The 17,899-nt window shown below is 42.2% G+C and overlaps 1 protein-coding gene across 4 annotated transcripts in view; it reads left to right on the top strand.

Annotated features, from left to right (window-relative positions):
* Positions 1-99: 99 nt before the first annotated feature.
* LRFN1 (leucine rich repeat and fibronectin type III domain containing 1) overlaps positions 100-17,899 on the top strand; it is a 99,511-nt gene continuing 81,711 nt past the window's right edge. For 2 of the 4 annotated variants that reach the window (XM_075186799.1, XM_075186801.1), the window contains exon 1: positions 100-207. Coding sequence is in view for 1 of the 4 variants with exons in the window: in XM_075186798.1 (XP_075042899.1) it covers positions 595-614 (20 nt within the window). In the remaining 3 variants the exon portion in view is untranslated. Of the gene's footprint in view, positions 208-472; positions 615-17,899 lie in introns of all 4 variants that reach the window. The other 2 variants (XM_075186798.1, XM_075186800.1) reach the window with 2 other exon arrangements.

Below are 17,899 nucleotides of genomic sequence, written 5' to 3' on the forward strand. Positions count from 1 at the left end.
GGGCGCCGCAGGATAGCGGTGTGTGCCCCTGGGGAAGGGGGGAGCTGGGTGTCATTAGCCGGGATTTGGAGCTATGGATGGAGCCGTTCTTGCCCTTTGAATGCCCCCTTCGTGCCAGCTGGTTTCCTGAGGCGGGGGCTGCTGCAGGAGGGGCGGCCAGAGCTGGCACCAGGTGGATGGCATGGCGCAGAGGAAGCCCAGCTGAAGGTAGGTTCAGCCCTGTGGTCCACACTGCAGTGCCAGGCTTGTCTCATCTTCCAGTCTCTGTCCCCATCCTCTGTACGTCTTATTCCACCTTTGCCTGTTTTGGCTGTCACTCCTTTTCTATTATGCCGGGGCTGTCTCTTTTTTGGGTAGTGGTCCTCTCTAGATTTCCCTTTGCCAGCTGCGCCTGTCTTAGACTGTCTGTCTCCTGTAGTCTATATTGGTGCTGTGGCTCTCTCTAACATCCCCTTCTTGCAATGGATCTTAGGCGCTGACTCCATGTTGTGGCTGTCCCTGATGCCCCTGTCCATGGTGCTGGACTGGGATCTTATACGACAGACTGACCTGGATGTTGGACACTGATGTTGTATACAAGCAAACGACATATTTATGAAACAAGCAAACAAAAAGTAACCGTTCATGTCAACAAAATACACCCTACAGTGCTTATACATGTCAATAACATCTAGTACACTATATAGTGCTGATGCATGATCTATATCATACATGTCTGAAAAGAATTAGCAACATGCATGGTGCAGTATGACAAGCACATTAGCAACATACAATCCTACAATTGTGAGACATGTCTGCAACTCACATTGTGCAAAACTGAGGCATATTGTTAATATATTAATCGAAATTCAGAGACATGCATGATACAGCCATAAAACATGTTACCAGCATGCATGCTAGAGCCATTTGACTTGACATTGACATACATTGTACAGCCCTTGTGACATGCCTGCAAAATGAATCCTGCAATCTTATCACTAATCAGCACCTTACATTAAACAGCCTATGCCTCTTCCATCTCTGACACATGACACTTGCAAATATCCTACTGCTTCCATAGATGTCATCAACCGATATAGATTCTACATACCTGAAATATGTCAGCAGAATATATCCTATCACCCTGCATAAATCATATAGCCCTAACCGTGGGCTTTTCAATACAACTGTAGATAAAATACTGTGAGTTATCACCCGTTTGGTGGAAAATGTATACACTGTCTATAGCTCGTTAAGGTATGTGACCATCACAAGTGAGCAATTAGTAGGAAACAAAGTAAAGCAACAAAGTGTTAAATTGAGATAGTCAATAAACCTTTTCATATGTGTGTATAGATATCGATGTTTATGTGTTTGTTTACATGTATGTGAGAACCGGTGAGACAAATCTTAGCAGTGTGTTTTGAAACAGATGGCGATCATGCCTGCATGTGAGCCAAAAACAGGCTGTTACTATACCTGGAATTCTAAACAAAAATGTGGAAAAATAAATGAACATGTTTCAGCTTCAAACATCAATATGATGTCTTAGATTTACACTGCTGACTGCCATAAATATCGGATAATAGTTAGTCGTCTGTCAGTAAAGAGTTTTAACACGGTCATGGTAATGAACTCACAAGGGTCAAATTTTGAAAAATGATAACCTCGATAATCATGAATTGTAAGAGCGTGACAATAGTGAGTCATGGGTTTAAAATATTTAAAACTAGTGAGCGGCAAATGTGATATAAAAGGCAAAATGTAGTTAATTCTAATGGCTGAGAATAGTGGCTGCCTTGTGCCTAATCAGTTGTTTGTTTCCAGTATAATATTAGTGTCTTTTATAGTAGTGAGCTATTAGTATGTTATTGTAGTGTGCTAATGTCAGGTAGCAGTGATAGTATTGTACTCCCAATCTGGTAATAGTGATCTCCTAGTGTCTGATTATAGTGAGCTCATAATATGCTACATTATTAGGCTACTAATGTCTGGTTGTAGTGATCTCCTAGTGTCTGATTATAGTGATCTCATAATATCCTATATTATTAGGCTACTAATGTCTGGTTGTAGTGAGCTCCTTGTGTCTGATTATAGTGAGCTCATAATATCCTATATTATTAGGCTACTAATATCTGGTTGTAGTGAGCTCCTTGTGTCTGATTATAGTGAGCTCATAATATCCTATATTATTAGGCTACTAATGTCTGGTTGTAGTGAGCTCCTTGTGTCTGATTATAGTGAGCTCATAATATCCTATATTATTAGGCTACTAATGTCTGGTTGTAGTGAGCTCCTAGTGTCTGATTATAGTGAGCTCATAATATCCTATATTATTAGGCTACTAATGTCTGGTTGTAGTGATCTCCTAGTGTCTGATTATAGTTAGCTCATAATATCCTATATTATTAGGCTACTAATATCTGGTTGTAGTGAGCTCCTAGTGTCTGATTATAGTGAGCTCATAATATCCTATATTATTAGGCTACTAATATCTGGTTGTAGTGAGCTCCTTGTGTCTGATTATAGTGAGCTCATAATATATTACATTATTAGGCTACTAATGTCTGGTAATAGTGATCTCCTAGTGTCTGATTATAGTGAGCTCATAATATCCTATATTATTAGGCTACTAATATCTGGCTGTAGTGATCTCCTAGTGTCTGATTATAGTGAGCTCATAATATCCTATATTATTAGGCTACTAATGTCTGGTAATAGTGATCTCCTAGTGTCTGATTATAGTTAGCTCATAATATCCTATATTATTAGGCTACTAATGTCTGGTTGTAGTGATCTCCTAGTGTCTGATTATAGTGAGCTCATAATATATTACATTATTAGGCTACTAATGTCTGGTTGTAGTGAGCTCCTAGTGTCTGATTATAGTTAGCTCATAATATCCTATATTATTAGGCTACTAATGTCTGGTTGTAGTGATCTCCTAGTGTCTGATTATAGTGAGCTCATAATATATTACATTATTAGGCTACTAATGTCTGGTTGTAGTGAGCTCCTAGTGTCTGATTATAGTTAGCTCATAATATCCTATATTATTAGGCTACTAATGTCTGGTTGTAGTGAGCTCCTAGTGTCTGATTATAGTGAGCTCATAATATCCTATATAATTAGGCTACTAATGTCTGGCTGTAGTGATCTCCTAGTGTCTGATTATAGTGAGCTCATAATATCCTATATTATTAGGCTACTAATGTCTGGTTGTAGTGAGCTCCTAGTGTCTGATTATAGTGAGCTCATAATATCCTACATTATTAGGCTACTAATGTCTGGTTGTAGTGATCTCCTAGTGTCTGATTATAGTGAGCTCATAATATCCTATATTATTAGGCTACTAATATCTGGCTGTAGTGATCTCCTAGTGTCTGATTATAGTGAGCTCATAATATCCTATATTATTAGGCTACTAATGTCTGGTAATAGTGATCTCCTAGTGTCTGATTATAGTGAGCTCATAATATCCTATATTATTAGGCTACAAATGTCTGGTTGTAGTGATCTCCTAGTGTCTGATTATAGTTAGCTCATAATATCCTATATTATTAGGCTACTAATGTCTGGTTGTAGTGATCTCCTTGTGTCTGATTATAGTGAGCTCATAATATATTACATTATTAGGCTACTAATGTCTGGTAATAGTGATCTCCTAGTGTCTGATTATAGTGAGCTCATAATATCCTATATTATTAGGCTACTAATATCTGGCTGTAGTGATCTCCTAGTGTCTGATTATAGTGAGCTCATAATATCCTATATTATTAGGCTACTAATGTCTGGTAATAGTGATCTCCTAGTGTCTGATTATAGTTAGCTCATAATATCCTATATTATTAGGCTACTAATGTCTGGTTGTAGTGATCTCCTAGTGTCTGATTATAGTGAGCTCATAATATATTACATTATTAGGCTACTAATGTCTGGTTGTAGTGAGCTCCTAGTGTCTGATTATAGTTAGCTCATAATATCCTATATTATTAGGCTACTAATGTCTGGTTGTAGTGATCTCCTAGTGTCTGATTATAGTGAGCTCATAATATATTACATTATTAGGCTACTAATGTCTGGTTGTAGTGAGCTCCTAGTGTCTGATTATAGTTAGCTCATAATATCCTATATTATTAGGCTACTAATGTCTGGTTGTAGTGAGCTCCTAGTGTCTGATTATAGTGAGCTCATAATATCCTATATAATTAGGCTACTAATGTCTGGCTGTAGTGATCTCCTAGTGTCTGATTATAGTGAGCTCATAATATCCTATATTATTAGGCTACTAATGTCTGGTTGTAGTGAGCTCCTAGTGTCTGATTATAGTGAGCTCATAATATCCTACATTATTAGGCTACTAATGTCTGGTTGTAGTGATCTCCTAGTGTCTGATTATAGTGAGCTCATAATATCCTATATTATTAGGCTACTAATGTCTGGTTGTAGTGAGCTCCTAGTGTCTGATTATAGTGAGCTCATAATATCCTATATTATAAAGGCTACTAATGTCTGGTTGTAGTGAGCTCCTAGTGTCTGATTATAGTGATCTCATAATATCCTACATTATTAGGCTATTAATGTCTGGTTGTAGTGAGCTCCTAGTGTCTGATTATAGTGAGCTCATAATATCCTATATTATTAGGCTACTAATATCTGGTTGTAGTGAGCTCCTTGTGTCTGATTATAGTGAGCTCATAATATATTACATTATTAGGCTACTAATGTCTGGTTGTAGTGATCTCCTAGTGTCTGATTATAGTGAGCTCATAATATCCTATATTTTTAGGCTACTAATGTCTGGTTGTAGTGATCTCCTAGTGTCTGATTATAGTGAGCTCATAATATATTACATTATTAGGCTACTAATGTCTGGTTGTAGTGATCTCCTAGTGTCTGATTATAGCGAGCTCATAATATCCTATATTATTAGGCTACTAATGTCTGGCTGTAGTGATCTCCTAGTCTCTGATTATAGTGAGCTCATAATATCCTACATTATTAGGCTACTAATGTCTGGTTGTAGTGATCTCCTAGTGTCTGATTATAGTGAGCTCATAATATATTACATTATTAGGCTACTAATGTCTGGTTGTAGTGAGCTCCTAGCATCTGATTATAGTGAGCTCATAATATCCTACATTATTAGGCTACTAATGTCTGGTTGTAGTGAGCTCCTAGCATCTGATTATAGTGAGCTCAAAATATACTACATTATTAGGCTACTAATGTCTGGTTGTAGCGAGCTCCTAGTGTCTGATTATAGTGAGCTGATAATATATTACATTATTAGGCTACTAATGTCTGGTTGTAGTGAGCTCCTAGTGTATAATTAAAGTATAGTAGTGTGGTTCTAATGCCTTTTTTTATATTGTGCGCCTAGTATCTAATAGTAGTGTTCTCATGATACCTGTAAGTGTATATTCCTAGTAACTGCTTATAGTTTTTCCATAATACCTGTAATTGTGTGCGCTTGGTAGATGATAATAATGTGCTCCTAATGCCTTATAGTATTGTGCACCTAGTATTTGATAGTAATGACAGCAGTGTTGTCATAATACCTGTAATTCACTATATACGATACCTCCCAGTATCTGATATTAAAGTGCTCTAATTGTAGTGAGCTCCCAGTGTCTGATAGTGAGCTCCCAGTGTCTGATAGTGAGCTCCCAGTGTCTGATAGTGAGCTCCCAGTGTCTGATAGTGTGCTCCCTGTGTCTGATAGTGAGCTCCTAGTGTCTGATAGTGAGCTCCTAGTGTCTGATAGTGAGCTCCTAGTGTCTGATAGTGAGCTCCTAGTGTCTGATAGTGAGCTCCTAGTGTCTGATAGTGATGACAGTAGTGTTGTCATGATACTAGTAATTGACTATAGACGATACCTCTCAGTATCTGATATTAATGTGCTACTACTGTCTAATTGTAGTGAGCTCCTTATGTCTAATAGTGAGCTCCTAGTATCTGACAGGGAGCTTCTATTATCTGACACTGAGCTCCTAGTGCCTGGCAGTGAGCTCCTAGTGCCTGACAGCGAGCACCTAGTGCCTGGCAGTGAGCTCCTAGTGCCTGATGCGAGCTCCTAGTGCCTGGCAGTGAGCTCCTAGTGCCTGACAGTGAGCTCCTAGTATCAAGTCTTGTGATATCCCAGTGGTTCATTATCATAAACTCCCTTGGTCTAATATTGCACATTTACCAACTTTTTTCCCCTCCCCTCCAGAGTTTCAGGAGGAGAGGTGCAAGTCCGGAGACGACACTTCGCTTGGGGTGGTTGGGCTAATATGACGCGATTTGCAACAAATCGTGTCATGGAGGCCCCCCCATTCCACAAGGAAGTGGTCAGGATGCGGGACAATGACCGGGAGATCTACCCGGCATTCTGGAGTCTCCCAGACATTCCGGGAGAGTGGGCAGGTGTGTAATAGTGATGAGCGCCCCAAAATGTTTCTGATTATTAATAGTACTTTTTCATGTCTGGCAGTTCTGGACTTTTAGGACCTGAGTCATTAAGGAGAGCCACGCAAAAAGAAAGGAGTAAGTTTGCTCCTGGATAAACCATGTTACAAGGGGTGCAAATGTGTTTATTATTTTGCACATAAGTTAAATACTGACTGTTTTTGTTCATGTGGCACCCAAATTCTTGCTGGCTTTATCTTTACAATGCAATTTAGGACATGCCCTATCCCAAATATAAATCTGTCCCCACATTTTAAATGTAACATGGTTTTGCCCAGATGCACAGTTACTCCTTTGTTATGCTTTGCTCCCCTTAATGACTTGGGCACAACTCTCAAACATGGAAAAAGTCTTTATAATGATAGATAGGGTCCTGGGTTGTCTTCTCACTGCTTCTTTGGGGTAGAGTGTTTCTCCAGACAATGTTTTCCTTAAGATAAGTAGAAACGATGGAGACCATTTATGAAAAACAAAATGGCCGATGTAATGCCAAATCAGCTTGGTCCTGTCATGTGCCTCTATTAGTGCAATTGCGGTTAGATCTCCTCCAAAGCACAAAACTAAATGCTGGCACTCTACCCTAGAAGAACACATCCCCATACTGAAAGCGTTATGGCTCTTTCCAGCACGCGTCCCAGCAAACCCTGGCCGTCACAGGACTACAATTGCCAAAATACCCATAAATAGCTAGAGCATGCTGATGCTTGAAGAACTACAAGTGCCAGCATGTCATGTAGTCCAGATCTAGGGCATCAGGAAAAAATACAGTTAAATAAAAACGCATAAATTGTGATATAATCTTTTATTATAATCCCATCACCCACACGCCATTTTTTTTACCCTTTTATTAGACACCTAAATCCAGGTGGGTTCTTCTTCAGTCGTCCAGTGTGTAATACAATGGGAATTAAAAATAAAAAAAAAAACACTTGGAGAATGCTGAGTAACCAAACCTCGATGGGTACGCCTCCTGACCTGTCAGTAACTAACCAAACTTAGCGGTTTCAGAATGTGAGAAAACCGCTCTGATTGGTTAGGGGCGGCTAAACCCTGTGTGGGGATTCAATAGTACTAGGTCTAGCGGCTGGTAATACTGAGTTCCTAGCAACTGACAGATGTAATTTATTTGTTCCTGATAGTAATTAGCTCCTAATACCTCAAATAACTGATACTGAGGCTGTGTTTGATAGTAATGAGCTGCTAGCACCTGACAAAAATCCCTGAAGGTGGAAATAAATAAGTGAAATGTTTAATTGAAAGAAAACTCCACCTTGAAGGACTTATTGGGAATCTGCTGTTTAGCGCAATTCAGCACAATGGATTCAGTGTCTTATAGCAATGGACTCCTAAGGCCTAATGGTTGTGATTTGCTATTTTATGATAGACCTAAAATCCTGCTTGTGTCTGATTGGTCGTAAATTTATGAAGTACAAATCTCTAAGGGTCAGATGTTATAAAGCTGCACTACCACCTATGAAAATGTTTATATATAACGTGTCCCCTCCACCTAGTGGAGGCCCCGGGGATAGCTACATGCAGCTGTTTTCCAGAGGACGCCTTCGCTCCTAACACAGCGCTGAGCGAAACACAGAAGTGAGGGGGGGGGGGGGGGGGGGGCTGAGCGGCAAAGTTGGTGTGCTTTAATTATTTGTCCATTCTGTATTACATGGAAACAAAGCTCCTTGTAGCAGCTAGGGCAGTGCTAGCTCACCTGTGACACTCCAGGTGTTGTGAAACTACAAGTCCCAGTATGCTTTGTCGACATATAGCAGCTTATTGCTGGAAGGGTATGCTGGGACTTGTAGTTTCACAACACCTGGAGTGTCACAGGTTAGCCAACACTGGGCTAGGGGGAGGGGGCACTTTAGCAAAATATTTTCCTAGGCGGTAGTCCAAATTTAACAGCAAAGTCGTCAAAATGTGTACTGTTTCAGTATGGTTTCCTTTATCTCATAGTTGCCTACGCTCCTAGAATGTCCAGGAGACGCCTGAATTTCTGGGAATACTCCCGGGAGAGCAGGGCAACCTGACTGATCCTGGGTAGTTAAGTGATGGGGGTGGGGCTTAGTGACACGATTCACCCCTGCTGTGATAGGCTATAATGGTTGTGTCAGTTTATGGGGCGGGGCCAAATGAAGTGTTCCACCAGATATCGCCAGTGAGATCTCCCCTCCTGCAAGAGACATCTCACCAGTATGCTTTGGGGCATATTTAACAAATCACGGTAGTGCACTATTGTGCACTTACCGTGGAATTAAAGTCCCGATGTGCCCTCCGCAAATTTATTAAAGGTGCATCGCAGCAGATATCATGGATATCTGCTGCTTTGCACTCCTGATAGTTTTTGCGAGCAGTCACCATTCAACAGAATGCTGACTGCTCTGGCCGCAATCTAACAAGTCTCGAAAAAAAAATTTTTTTCGGGAACTTGTCTTGATAATGTACGCCAGCTGAAGCTGGCGTACATTATCAGAATTGAAGAAATCCACTGCTGTCAGCTCTGCTCCGAAGAGCAGAGCTGGACAGCGCATGTGTGGAGGGATCACATGATCCCTCCCTGTCACTCAGCGCGCTCTCTCTGCAACAATAGTTGCAGAGACAGAGTGGGGACTTTGTGCGCATGTGCAGTGCAATTGAAGGAAGAAGAGGAACGAAGAGGAGATCCCGAGACAGCGCATCCGAAGAGGGAGGTAAGTGTGATTTTTTTCTATCACAGAAACAGCAGTTTTTCGGAACTGCTGTTTCTGTGTTCCCTTTTTAATAAATTTAAGAAATAGTTCAATCCTTATCCTTGCGATAAGGATTGATAACTATTTCTCACTTTTGCTGATTAATGATAAATGTGCCCCTTTATCTGCTAATGTTCCTATAGTTACTCTGTTCGGCGGTGTTGGTATAATATGTTGGCACTAAAAAATTAAACATATTAATAACCAGTAGTAGAAAATATCAGTGTCTGATCCCAGTGATGTCTTCCCTATTAAATAATAATATGATAATAATGTCTGATAATTAAGGTTCTGTGCCTTCCTGTTAGATTTTGCAGGCATTCAATTAATACAGTGTTGTAATAATGGTCTGATTGTAAAATGCTTTAAGCTATACCAGTATTGTCTCTGTCTGACATTAGTGATGCACCATTACATAACACTAACCTGAACGAGATGTGTGAATAGGTATTATCACTATAATGACCAGTACCGATACTTAAGTGCTTGTTCACCTAGCGGCTATTAGAGATTTAGGTAGTGCCCCCAGCCACCCTCCCCTTCCCCTTCCCTCGCCCTTTGTTGGCCTCTAAGGATATTTAAATCCTCCGGCCCCAGTCTTATGACATACCACTACATTGCAATCTCCCTGCCTATGCTAATGGCTGTGCTGACAATTTCTGTATTTGCCACTCAGAGAAAAATGTCTGTTTCTGGAAATATCGGTAAATATACTCTCATGTCTTTGGATTCCTAGTTAAATTATAGTCACATAAAGAAACAAGTCAAGACAAAACTGTTCAGCCTGTGTAAACAGCAGGAAATGCTACTGACGTATGCTCCGGAGTGAAAAGAAAATGCAGATTACTGACATTTTGTGCTGGAATTGCCCATTTTATGAACCATTGTGAAATATACGGTGACAAATGCAGGAACATAGGGAGATGTGCTCAGATGGGCTTTCAGCATATGTCCCAGGAACATGGCGTTTTGTGTTATATCCATAGACTGAGTACCACATGGATAGCCCAAACACACAATGCCATCTGCTGTATTGCTGTCGTCTATCAGCATTCACATCTGTCCTCGCATCCTCCTACTGTGCTGCGCTTTTTAAGATATGGAGAAGTGTTGTTGTGAAAAAGGTGGGACTGCAATGAGCTTAATCTTACTCCTGTATTGAGGAATTTATTTTGTCCACATGCTCCTGATTGGTTATGTCCGCTTCTTATCCTGTCCCCTGCTGAGGGAAAGGTGCCCTGTTCTGTTCATCCTGACCCGGTGATATCTGAACCAGCAGTGACGTCTTTATTCTGACCCTCACAATGAGAAACCTGTCCCCATCACTGGTGTCAGGAATCTTTCTTGTCCACTCATCATGACCTCTGCTATGAGGGACATGTCCGGTCTTCTCACCTGACCCCTGCTGAGAGGAGTCTGTGCTGTCCATTTTTTATGAACTCTAATGTGAGAAACAGGTCCTGTTCATGATGATTGGAAGAACTGTCCCATCCAGCTCTTCCTGACCTCTTCTGTGAGGATCCTGTGACAAACTGCAATACCATCTAAGTGCAGCAGCTCATCCAGAGAGCTCAACAGTCATTGTTACAGTGATCGCTTTTGTGAGGACCTTAAATGTTTCCATTCACCAAGACTTTTGGTGTGATAACCTTGCCTGTCCATTCACCCTGACCTCTGGTGTGAGGAACCTGCACTGTCTTTCTGCCCTAACCTCTTGTGTGAGAAAACTGCCCTTTCTTTCCACCTGACTTGTTGTGCAATTGTGAGGAACCTACCCTGTCCATCCACTGTCGTCTTGTGTGAGGAACCTGCCCTGTCCATCCACTGTCATCTCGTGTGAGGAACCTGCCCCGTCCATCCACTGTCACCTTGTGTGAGGAACCTGCCCTGTCCATCCACTGTCACCTTGTGTGAGGAACCTGCCCCGTCCATCCACTGTCACCTTGTGTGAGGAACCTGCCCTCTCCATCCACTGTCACCTTGTGTGAGGAACCTGCCCTGTCCATCCACTGTCACCTTGTGTGAGGAACCTGCCCTGTCCATCCACTGTCACCTTGTGTGAGGAACCTGCCCTGTCCATCCACTGTCACCTTGTGTGAGGAACCTGCTTTGTTCATCCACTGTCACCTTGTGTGAGGAACCTGCCCTGTCCATCCACTGTCACCTTGTGTGAGGAACCTGCTTTGTTCATCCACTGTCACCTTGTGTGAGGGACCTGCCCTGTGCATCCACTGTCACCTTGTGTGAGGAACCTATCCTGTGCATCCACTGTCACCTTGTGTGAGGAACCTGCTCTGTGCCTTCACTGTCACCTTGTGTGAGGAACCTGCCCTGTGCCTTCACTGTCACCTTGTGTGAGAAACCTGCCCTGTCCATCCACTGTCACCTTGTGTGAGGAACCTGCCCTGTCCATCCACTGTCACCTTGTGTAAGGAACCTGCCCTGTCCATCCACTGTCACCTTGTGTGAGGAACCTGCCCTGTCCATCCACTGTCACCTTGTGTGAGGAACCTGCCCTGTCCATCCACTGTCACCTTGTGTGAGGAACCTGCCCTGTCCATCCACTGTCACCTTGTGTGAGGAACCTGCCCTGTCCATCCACTGTCACCTTGTGTGAGGGACCTGTCCTGTGCATCCACTGTCACCTTGTGTGAGGAACCTGTCCTGTGCATCCACTGTCACCTTGTGTGAGGAACCTGCCCTGTGCCTTCACTGTCACCTTGTGTGAGGAACCTGCCCTGTGCCTTCACTGTCACCTTGTGTGAGAAACCTGCCCTGTCCATCCACTGTCACCTTGTGTGAGGAACCTGCCCTGTCCATCCACTGTCACCTTGTGTAAGGAACCTGCCCTGTCCATCCACTGTCACCTTGTGTGAGGAACCTGCCCTGTCCATCCACTGTCACCTTGTGTGAGGAACCTGCCCTGTCCATCCACTGTCACCTTGTGTGAGGAACCTGCCCTGTCCATCCACTGTCGCCTAGCGTGAGGAACCTGCTCTGTTCATCCACTGTCACCTTGTGTGAGGATCCTGTCCTGTCCATCCACTGTCACCTTGTGTGAGGAACCTGTCCTGTCCATCCACTGTCACCTTGTGTGAGGAACCTGTCCATCCACTGTCACCTTGTGTGAGGAACCTGCCCTCTCCATTCATCCTGACTTCTGGTGTGAGGAACCTGTCCTGTCCATCCACCCTGACCTCTGCCATGAGGAATCTGTCTTGGTAATACGCTGTGACTTTTGGTGTAATACACCTGTTCTGTCCTTTATACTTGACCCCTGGTATGAGGAACCTGTCCTGTCTATCCTCCCCAACAATTCTGTGAGGAACTTGTCATACATAATATGCAAAGCTGTAAGACTGTTACTGTAACAGGTTCATAAAGTCTCTTTCCACTTGGATAATATGGGCTATAACGTGGAACAAGCTTGGCTGCTTTGCTCATTAATGTTTGTGATTATTTAAATCATTTATTTATGACAGACATCAGCTGAGCTGGATAGCTCCCAGCACAGAAAGAGATTGAGTGTATACACATTGGATGTCTCTTCACTGCAGAGTTCACTGTAGTTTCAGGAAGTACAAGGACTATAACAGGTTGTACAAGGATTACATATGCTCGCCTCTTGCTGTTCTCCGGAACAGACTCCTGTTCTTGGGACCCCACAATCATGTAAAGTGGTAAGGGGCTGTGTGTTGTTGATGGGATTTTCTCTCATCTGTAATGTTATGTATCCACATGCTTGTTCTCAGGACTCGGCAGCATGTGGTGAGTTTGCGGTTGACACTTTGATGGTGGATTGTGTCTGATGATAAAAGGCTCTGAGAAAAAGGAAGATGCTTCAGTGGAATACTCACTGGGGAGAGGGTGCCACTTGTAAAGATGAATTTAGAGGGTCCTTTGCCTTCATTTAACCTTAATAAGAAAGATAATCTCTTAGAAGTTTAACACATGAAGTGTGTATGTATGTGTACGTGTGTGTGTGTATATATATATATATATATATATATATGTGTGTGTGTGTTGTGTGTGTTGTGTGTGCGCGTCATTGGCCATTTTTATTTATGGGTAAAGAACTAGAAATACCTCACAGGTCTCTTCTTCATGTGCACAGAATATTCTATACCTGACAGTTCTCTTCTTCGTGTGTATAGAATATTCTAAAGCTCACAGGTCTCTTTGTCATGTATATAGAACAAGTTAACCCGTGCATGATACTCATGCATTCTAGTCAAATCAAGCTACTTAAGGTCTTAAAAAGGTTCTTGTCATGCATTTGGGCCTAGCCCAGGCCTCCTCAGGGGAAGAGCGTTACTTCCTGACGCAAGCGCCCTTTTTAATGTGTGTTCATGAGGTAAAATTACCTCACGAAAATGAGTCTAATTTTTTTGTCAAATAATGTCAGTATACCAAATTTCAGGTCAATTGGATGAGCCCTTTCTGAGAAAATAGTTTTTTCCACACACACTAACAAACGCCGCTAGGCTTTTACTTTTATATATTAGATAATGCTAAGAATTTAGTAGGTCAGTGTATAACTCCGCCCAGCAGGTGGCGCTACAGCTTGTTTTTTTTTCCCACACACAGACTAACACACGCCACTAGGCTTTTATATTATAGATATTCTAAACCTCACACATCTCTTCTTTATGTGTACAGAATATTCTAAACCTCACAGGTCTCTTCTTCATGTACACACAATATTTCAAACCTCAGAACTCTTTTCAATATGTGTGCAGTCTATGCCAAACCTCACAGGTCTCTTCTTCATGTGTGCAGAACATTCTAAACATCACAAGTACAGAAAATGTCCTAAATTGATGACATGTTGCTATGTGGTACCTATAGCTCCTCATTTTTCAATGTACATTTTGCTGTGTGTGTGTTTTGTGTTTTCCCAATGATCTATAGTCTATTTTTATAACTATGTTGCATTTCTGCATTGTTTATGTACATTAGGGACGTTGGATGGGAATAGCCCAGGCTCTGTGGTGTTTGGTGTCATGTTTCTGTTGTTGGTAAAGGGCAATGTTCAATACATTGTTCTGCCCCAATAAGCACAGGACAACTCATACTGGGGGACATTTATAAATAAAAGTCTCTAAACAATTTGTACACAAAAGGGGTATAGAACAAATGTAAGAAAATAATGTTCCACACTTATAACAATGTTGGCAGCTTGTTTGTAAATGACCCTAACCTTCAAATTTGTCAACTATCCTAAGAGAAATTGTATGTATTTATAATCACAGGTGATACTTTAGGTAACAGTCACTCCTATCTGTGACATCCATGAGTAATGCATAGTGAAGCTATCACGGTCTTTATATCTGTGCAGACTCTTTTTTGGGGGGGATATGTAAAACAGTGTGATCAATGTTCCTAATTAGTTTAGTCCGAGGCGTATGTGCTAATTGGTGTTCAAGTGGCCCTTATATGACAGGTTAGCATTTCATGATATAGTTTACATCAGACACTCTGGTGGTCGCCATTATTTGTGACATGTTTACTTGTTAAATTATTTACCATATTTAAGCTAAGGGCACATGAGAGATATGAGTGCTTGTGTATTCCACCATTATGGAACCTTACACACTCTATTCGCCTGTACGTAGCATTTTCTGGTACTTGAGTTCTGCATTCAGAGGGTGTTACTTGTGGACAGGAACTAGGCACTTACATTGCCTGCAACATAAGTTCACATACAAACTGAAACCACCGTTTTCCCAAGACTAAAACACACAGTTGGACAGTGACCCTTTTCTGTATATCTTTATTATCTCTCCCCTCAATGCCAGTGGCTTCAGTAGGAAAATAAAAATGGGGAGATAGAAGAGACAGATTTAGCAATATTGAGGTAGCTTAAATGGGATTTCCACCTTCACACATCATCTCAAGTAGGGGCACCACCCCTCCACCCCACCCTGCTCTGCTTTCAAAAGAACATAGTGGCATCCTCTTCAGATTGGCGCATATGACAGACCACTCATGTTCACAATAAAGTGAAGTGCGGTGGGGGGGTCCAGGAGGCCCCTACCCAAATTTTGCTATGGGGCCGATAATTTGACTGATCTGCACCTCTTCTGAAGTAGTAATCCGCTCCATACATACAGCAGGCAGGTACCATTACCTTATAGGATTTCTTCTACCAGAACTTAGGTACGTGAGATTTACACTCGGTCATTTTATTTTACTATCTTTTTTTAAAAGTAATGAATCACCTCATCTCATGTAGCGATGGGAATACCCTCATTTGTGCTCCTTGAGTAGATTTCTATAACGTATTATTGCAATGCGTCAGGAAATTGTTCAACCAACAAGGGTTCAATGTTCATTAGAAATAATATAAGTAGACTGAAAGTGTAACTTATACAGTGTCTGAAAGAGATGTTACATTCCCCCTGTTGTCAGATCTATCATCTCACCTAAAATGAGGCCTTTAAAATGTTAGGGAGGACAGAGGATGGAACAGTGCAGACTGCCTGCCGATTATCTGTGGCTGACTCCTGGGTTGGCTGAGTGTGCCATTTCCTGTGTGTTGTCTCCTACAGCTGTCTGATGAATAAGATGTTGTGCTCTGGCTGCCTAGACAGGAAGCCAAGTCTCACTGCCAGTTCCACGTTGGTTGGTTCCAGAGATGAGTTGTAGGTAACATTACCCAGAGATCAATAAAGCAGTAAGAGCTGGCAGAGAGGTCTCTGAGGTCTAAGAGCAACACAACAGTCCTGCGGTGTAAAAAATCTGTTAGTCTCTGGTGCACGGGAGGAAATCAGCAGCAGCGGGGAAAACTATATAGTGTGGGATTTAGAAATGACTGCCATGCGCTGGTTGCATTTACATTGAAAATACATGCCATGAGCTCAGCGTCGTCGTGGCTCTTGTATTTGGTACTTAGCCCAGAAAATCCTCAACTTCAAGTAAGCACTGAAACAGGGAGAGGTCTATTGTGCAATAAGTGGAGCACACACAACTCGCAAGGCTTATATATAAAAGCCCACATAATGAATGTTTAAAGCACTCTCACCATCTCTGTATAATACCACAGTGGTGCGTTTAAAACATCAAAGAAGTATCTGTACTGTAAAAGAAACATTTATATTTTTCTGTTGCGTCAATATAAATGGGGTAGTGGTGTGGGGTCATCCTATTTCTGGGGACTTGTGTCAGGCTGGCTCCGTGCCTGGAGGAAGGGAATCAGTTGATATAATTTTATTAATGCAGGTTGGGTTGATTTAACCTAGTGATAACGCTGGGGGTGCCATGTGGTCAGGCCGACTGATGTGATCCGCTGCGAGTCCAATCAGGGCAATATCTAGGGCTGTGCAAGAGAGGATGACTGCCCAAGGCGCAACGCTGAAGGGGGTGCCCAGTTTGTGAATGTTTTACGTTCATTTGGTTAAAATTGAGGGCTAGGCGGGTGTCAGTTTTCCTTCTTGCCCCAGGCACTAAAATTTTAAGTTACAGCCCCCACTCCAATACCAGTGTTGTGAAAAAGAAGATTATCCATACTTGGCAACTTTTTGGAGTTGGCGTCTGGGAGCCTCCCTGGGGGAGGTGGGCGTGCCGGGGGCTGGGCTCAGAAATTGTGTCAATTTGGACACGCCCCCGTTATGTGATGACGCAAATGCGTCATTTTACAGCGGGGGCGGGGCCGAATACTGCGATTCCCAGAGAATCGCGGCATTTTGGCCCTAATTCTGCCTACTTCCTAGTGAAGTGGGCAGAATTGCCATATACTCCGGGGAGTCCGTGAGACTCACCCGAAATGCGGGATTCTCCAAGACATTCCGGGAGAGTTGGCAAGTATGAGATTATCCTGGTCTACAGGGCGGCTATCGTCTTATTTAGTTGTAGTCTGAGCATGACTGCTGGAGTTGCAAAGTCTGGATGGAATCTGGCTGGGGTTCGTGATGAGATAGCGGCCCAAGTTCACTCTTCAGAGAGGAGGCTCCTCCTCCGTTCCTCGCCTCCTGGGGAGTAGCGGTTGTGTAGAGACATTGGTCTGTGATGTTATTTCGCTCTAGTACCGGGGGTTCTGCACTGTTACTCAACATTCCAATAATCAGCCCCCATAGCAGAAGGGCTGCGAGACATGGTGAAAGCTATCTGGGCAGTGAGCATAGCACAGCCTGAAACTTGTCTTTTAAACCTAGGTGAGCTATTAGCATAGACAGCATGCTATTTATCATCTATCTAATTGGTGAACAGCAGGAGGCCATTATTTTTGATAACTACATAGGGCCTGAGTCATTAAGTCAAAAAAGGAGTAAATGTTCTCTGGGACAAACCATGTTTCAATGCAAGGGCTGCAAATTAGTTTATTATTCTGCACATAAGTTAATTACTGGCTGTTTTTTCATCTAAATACTTAATAACTTTATTATTACACTGAAATTAAATGTTGATCTAGGACATGCCCTACCCCAACTATAAATCTGTCCCCACATTTTAAATTTACCCCCCCCCCCTCCAGTGCAACACGGTTTTGCCCAGGTGCAAATGACACTCCTTTTTTATGCTTTGCTCTCCTTAATGACTGTCCTGCTCTCCTTAATGTCTGTCTTGCTCTCCTTAATGACTGTCCTGCTCTCCTGTAATGGCAGTCTCAGGGGCAATTGTTAGGTTCAGATGAAAAAATTGGGCTAATGTCAGGGCTATGTATGGATTAGGATTAACAGTAAGGGTTATGATAAGATTTTTTTTTTTTTTTTTTTTTTTATTTGATCCAGGAATTGCCTCTG

The sequence above is a fragment of the Mixophyes fleayi genome, chromosome 9 (assembly GCF_038048845.1).
Source record: "Mixophyes fleayi isolate aMixFle1 chromosome 9, aMixFle1.hap1, whole genome shotgun sequence".
Classification (NCBI taxonomy): domain Eukaryota; kingdom Metazoa; phylum Chordata; class Amphibia; order Anura; family Limnodynastidae; genus Mixophyes; species Mixophyes fleayi.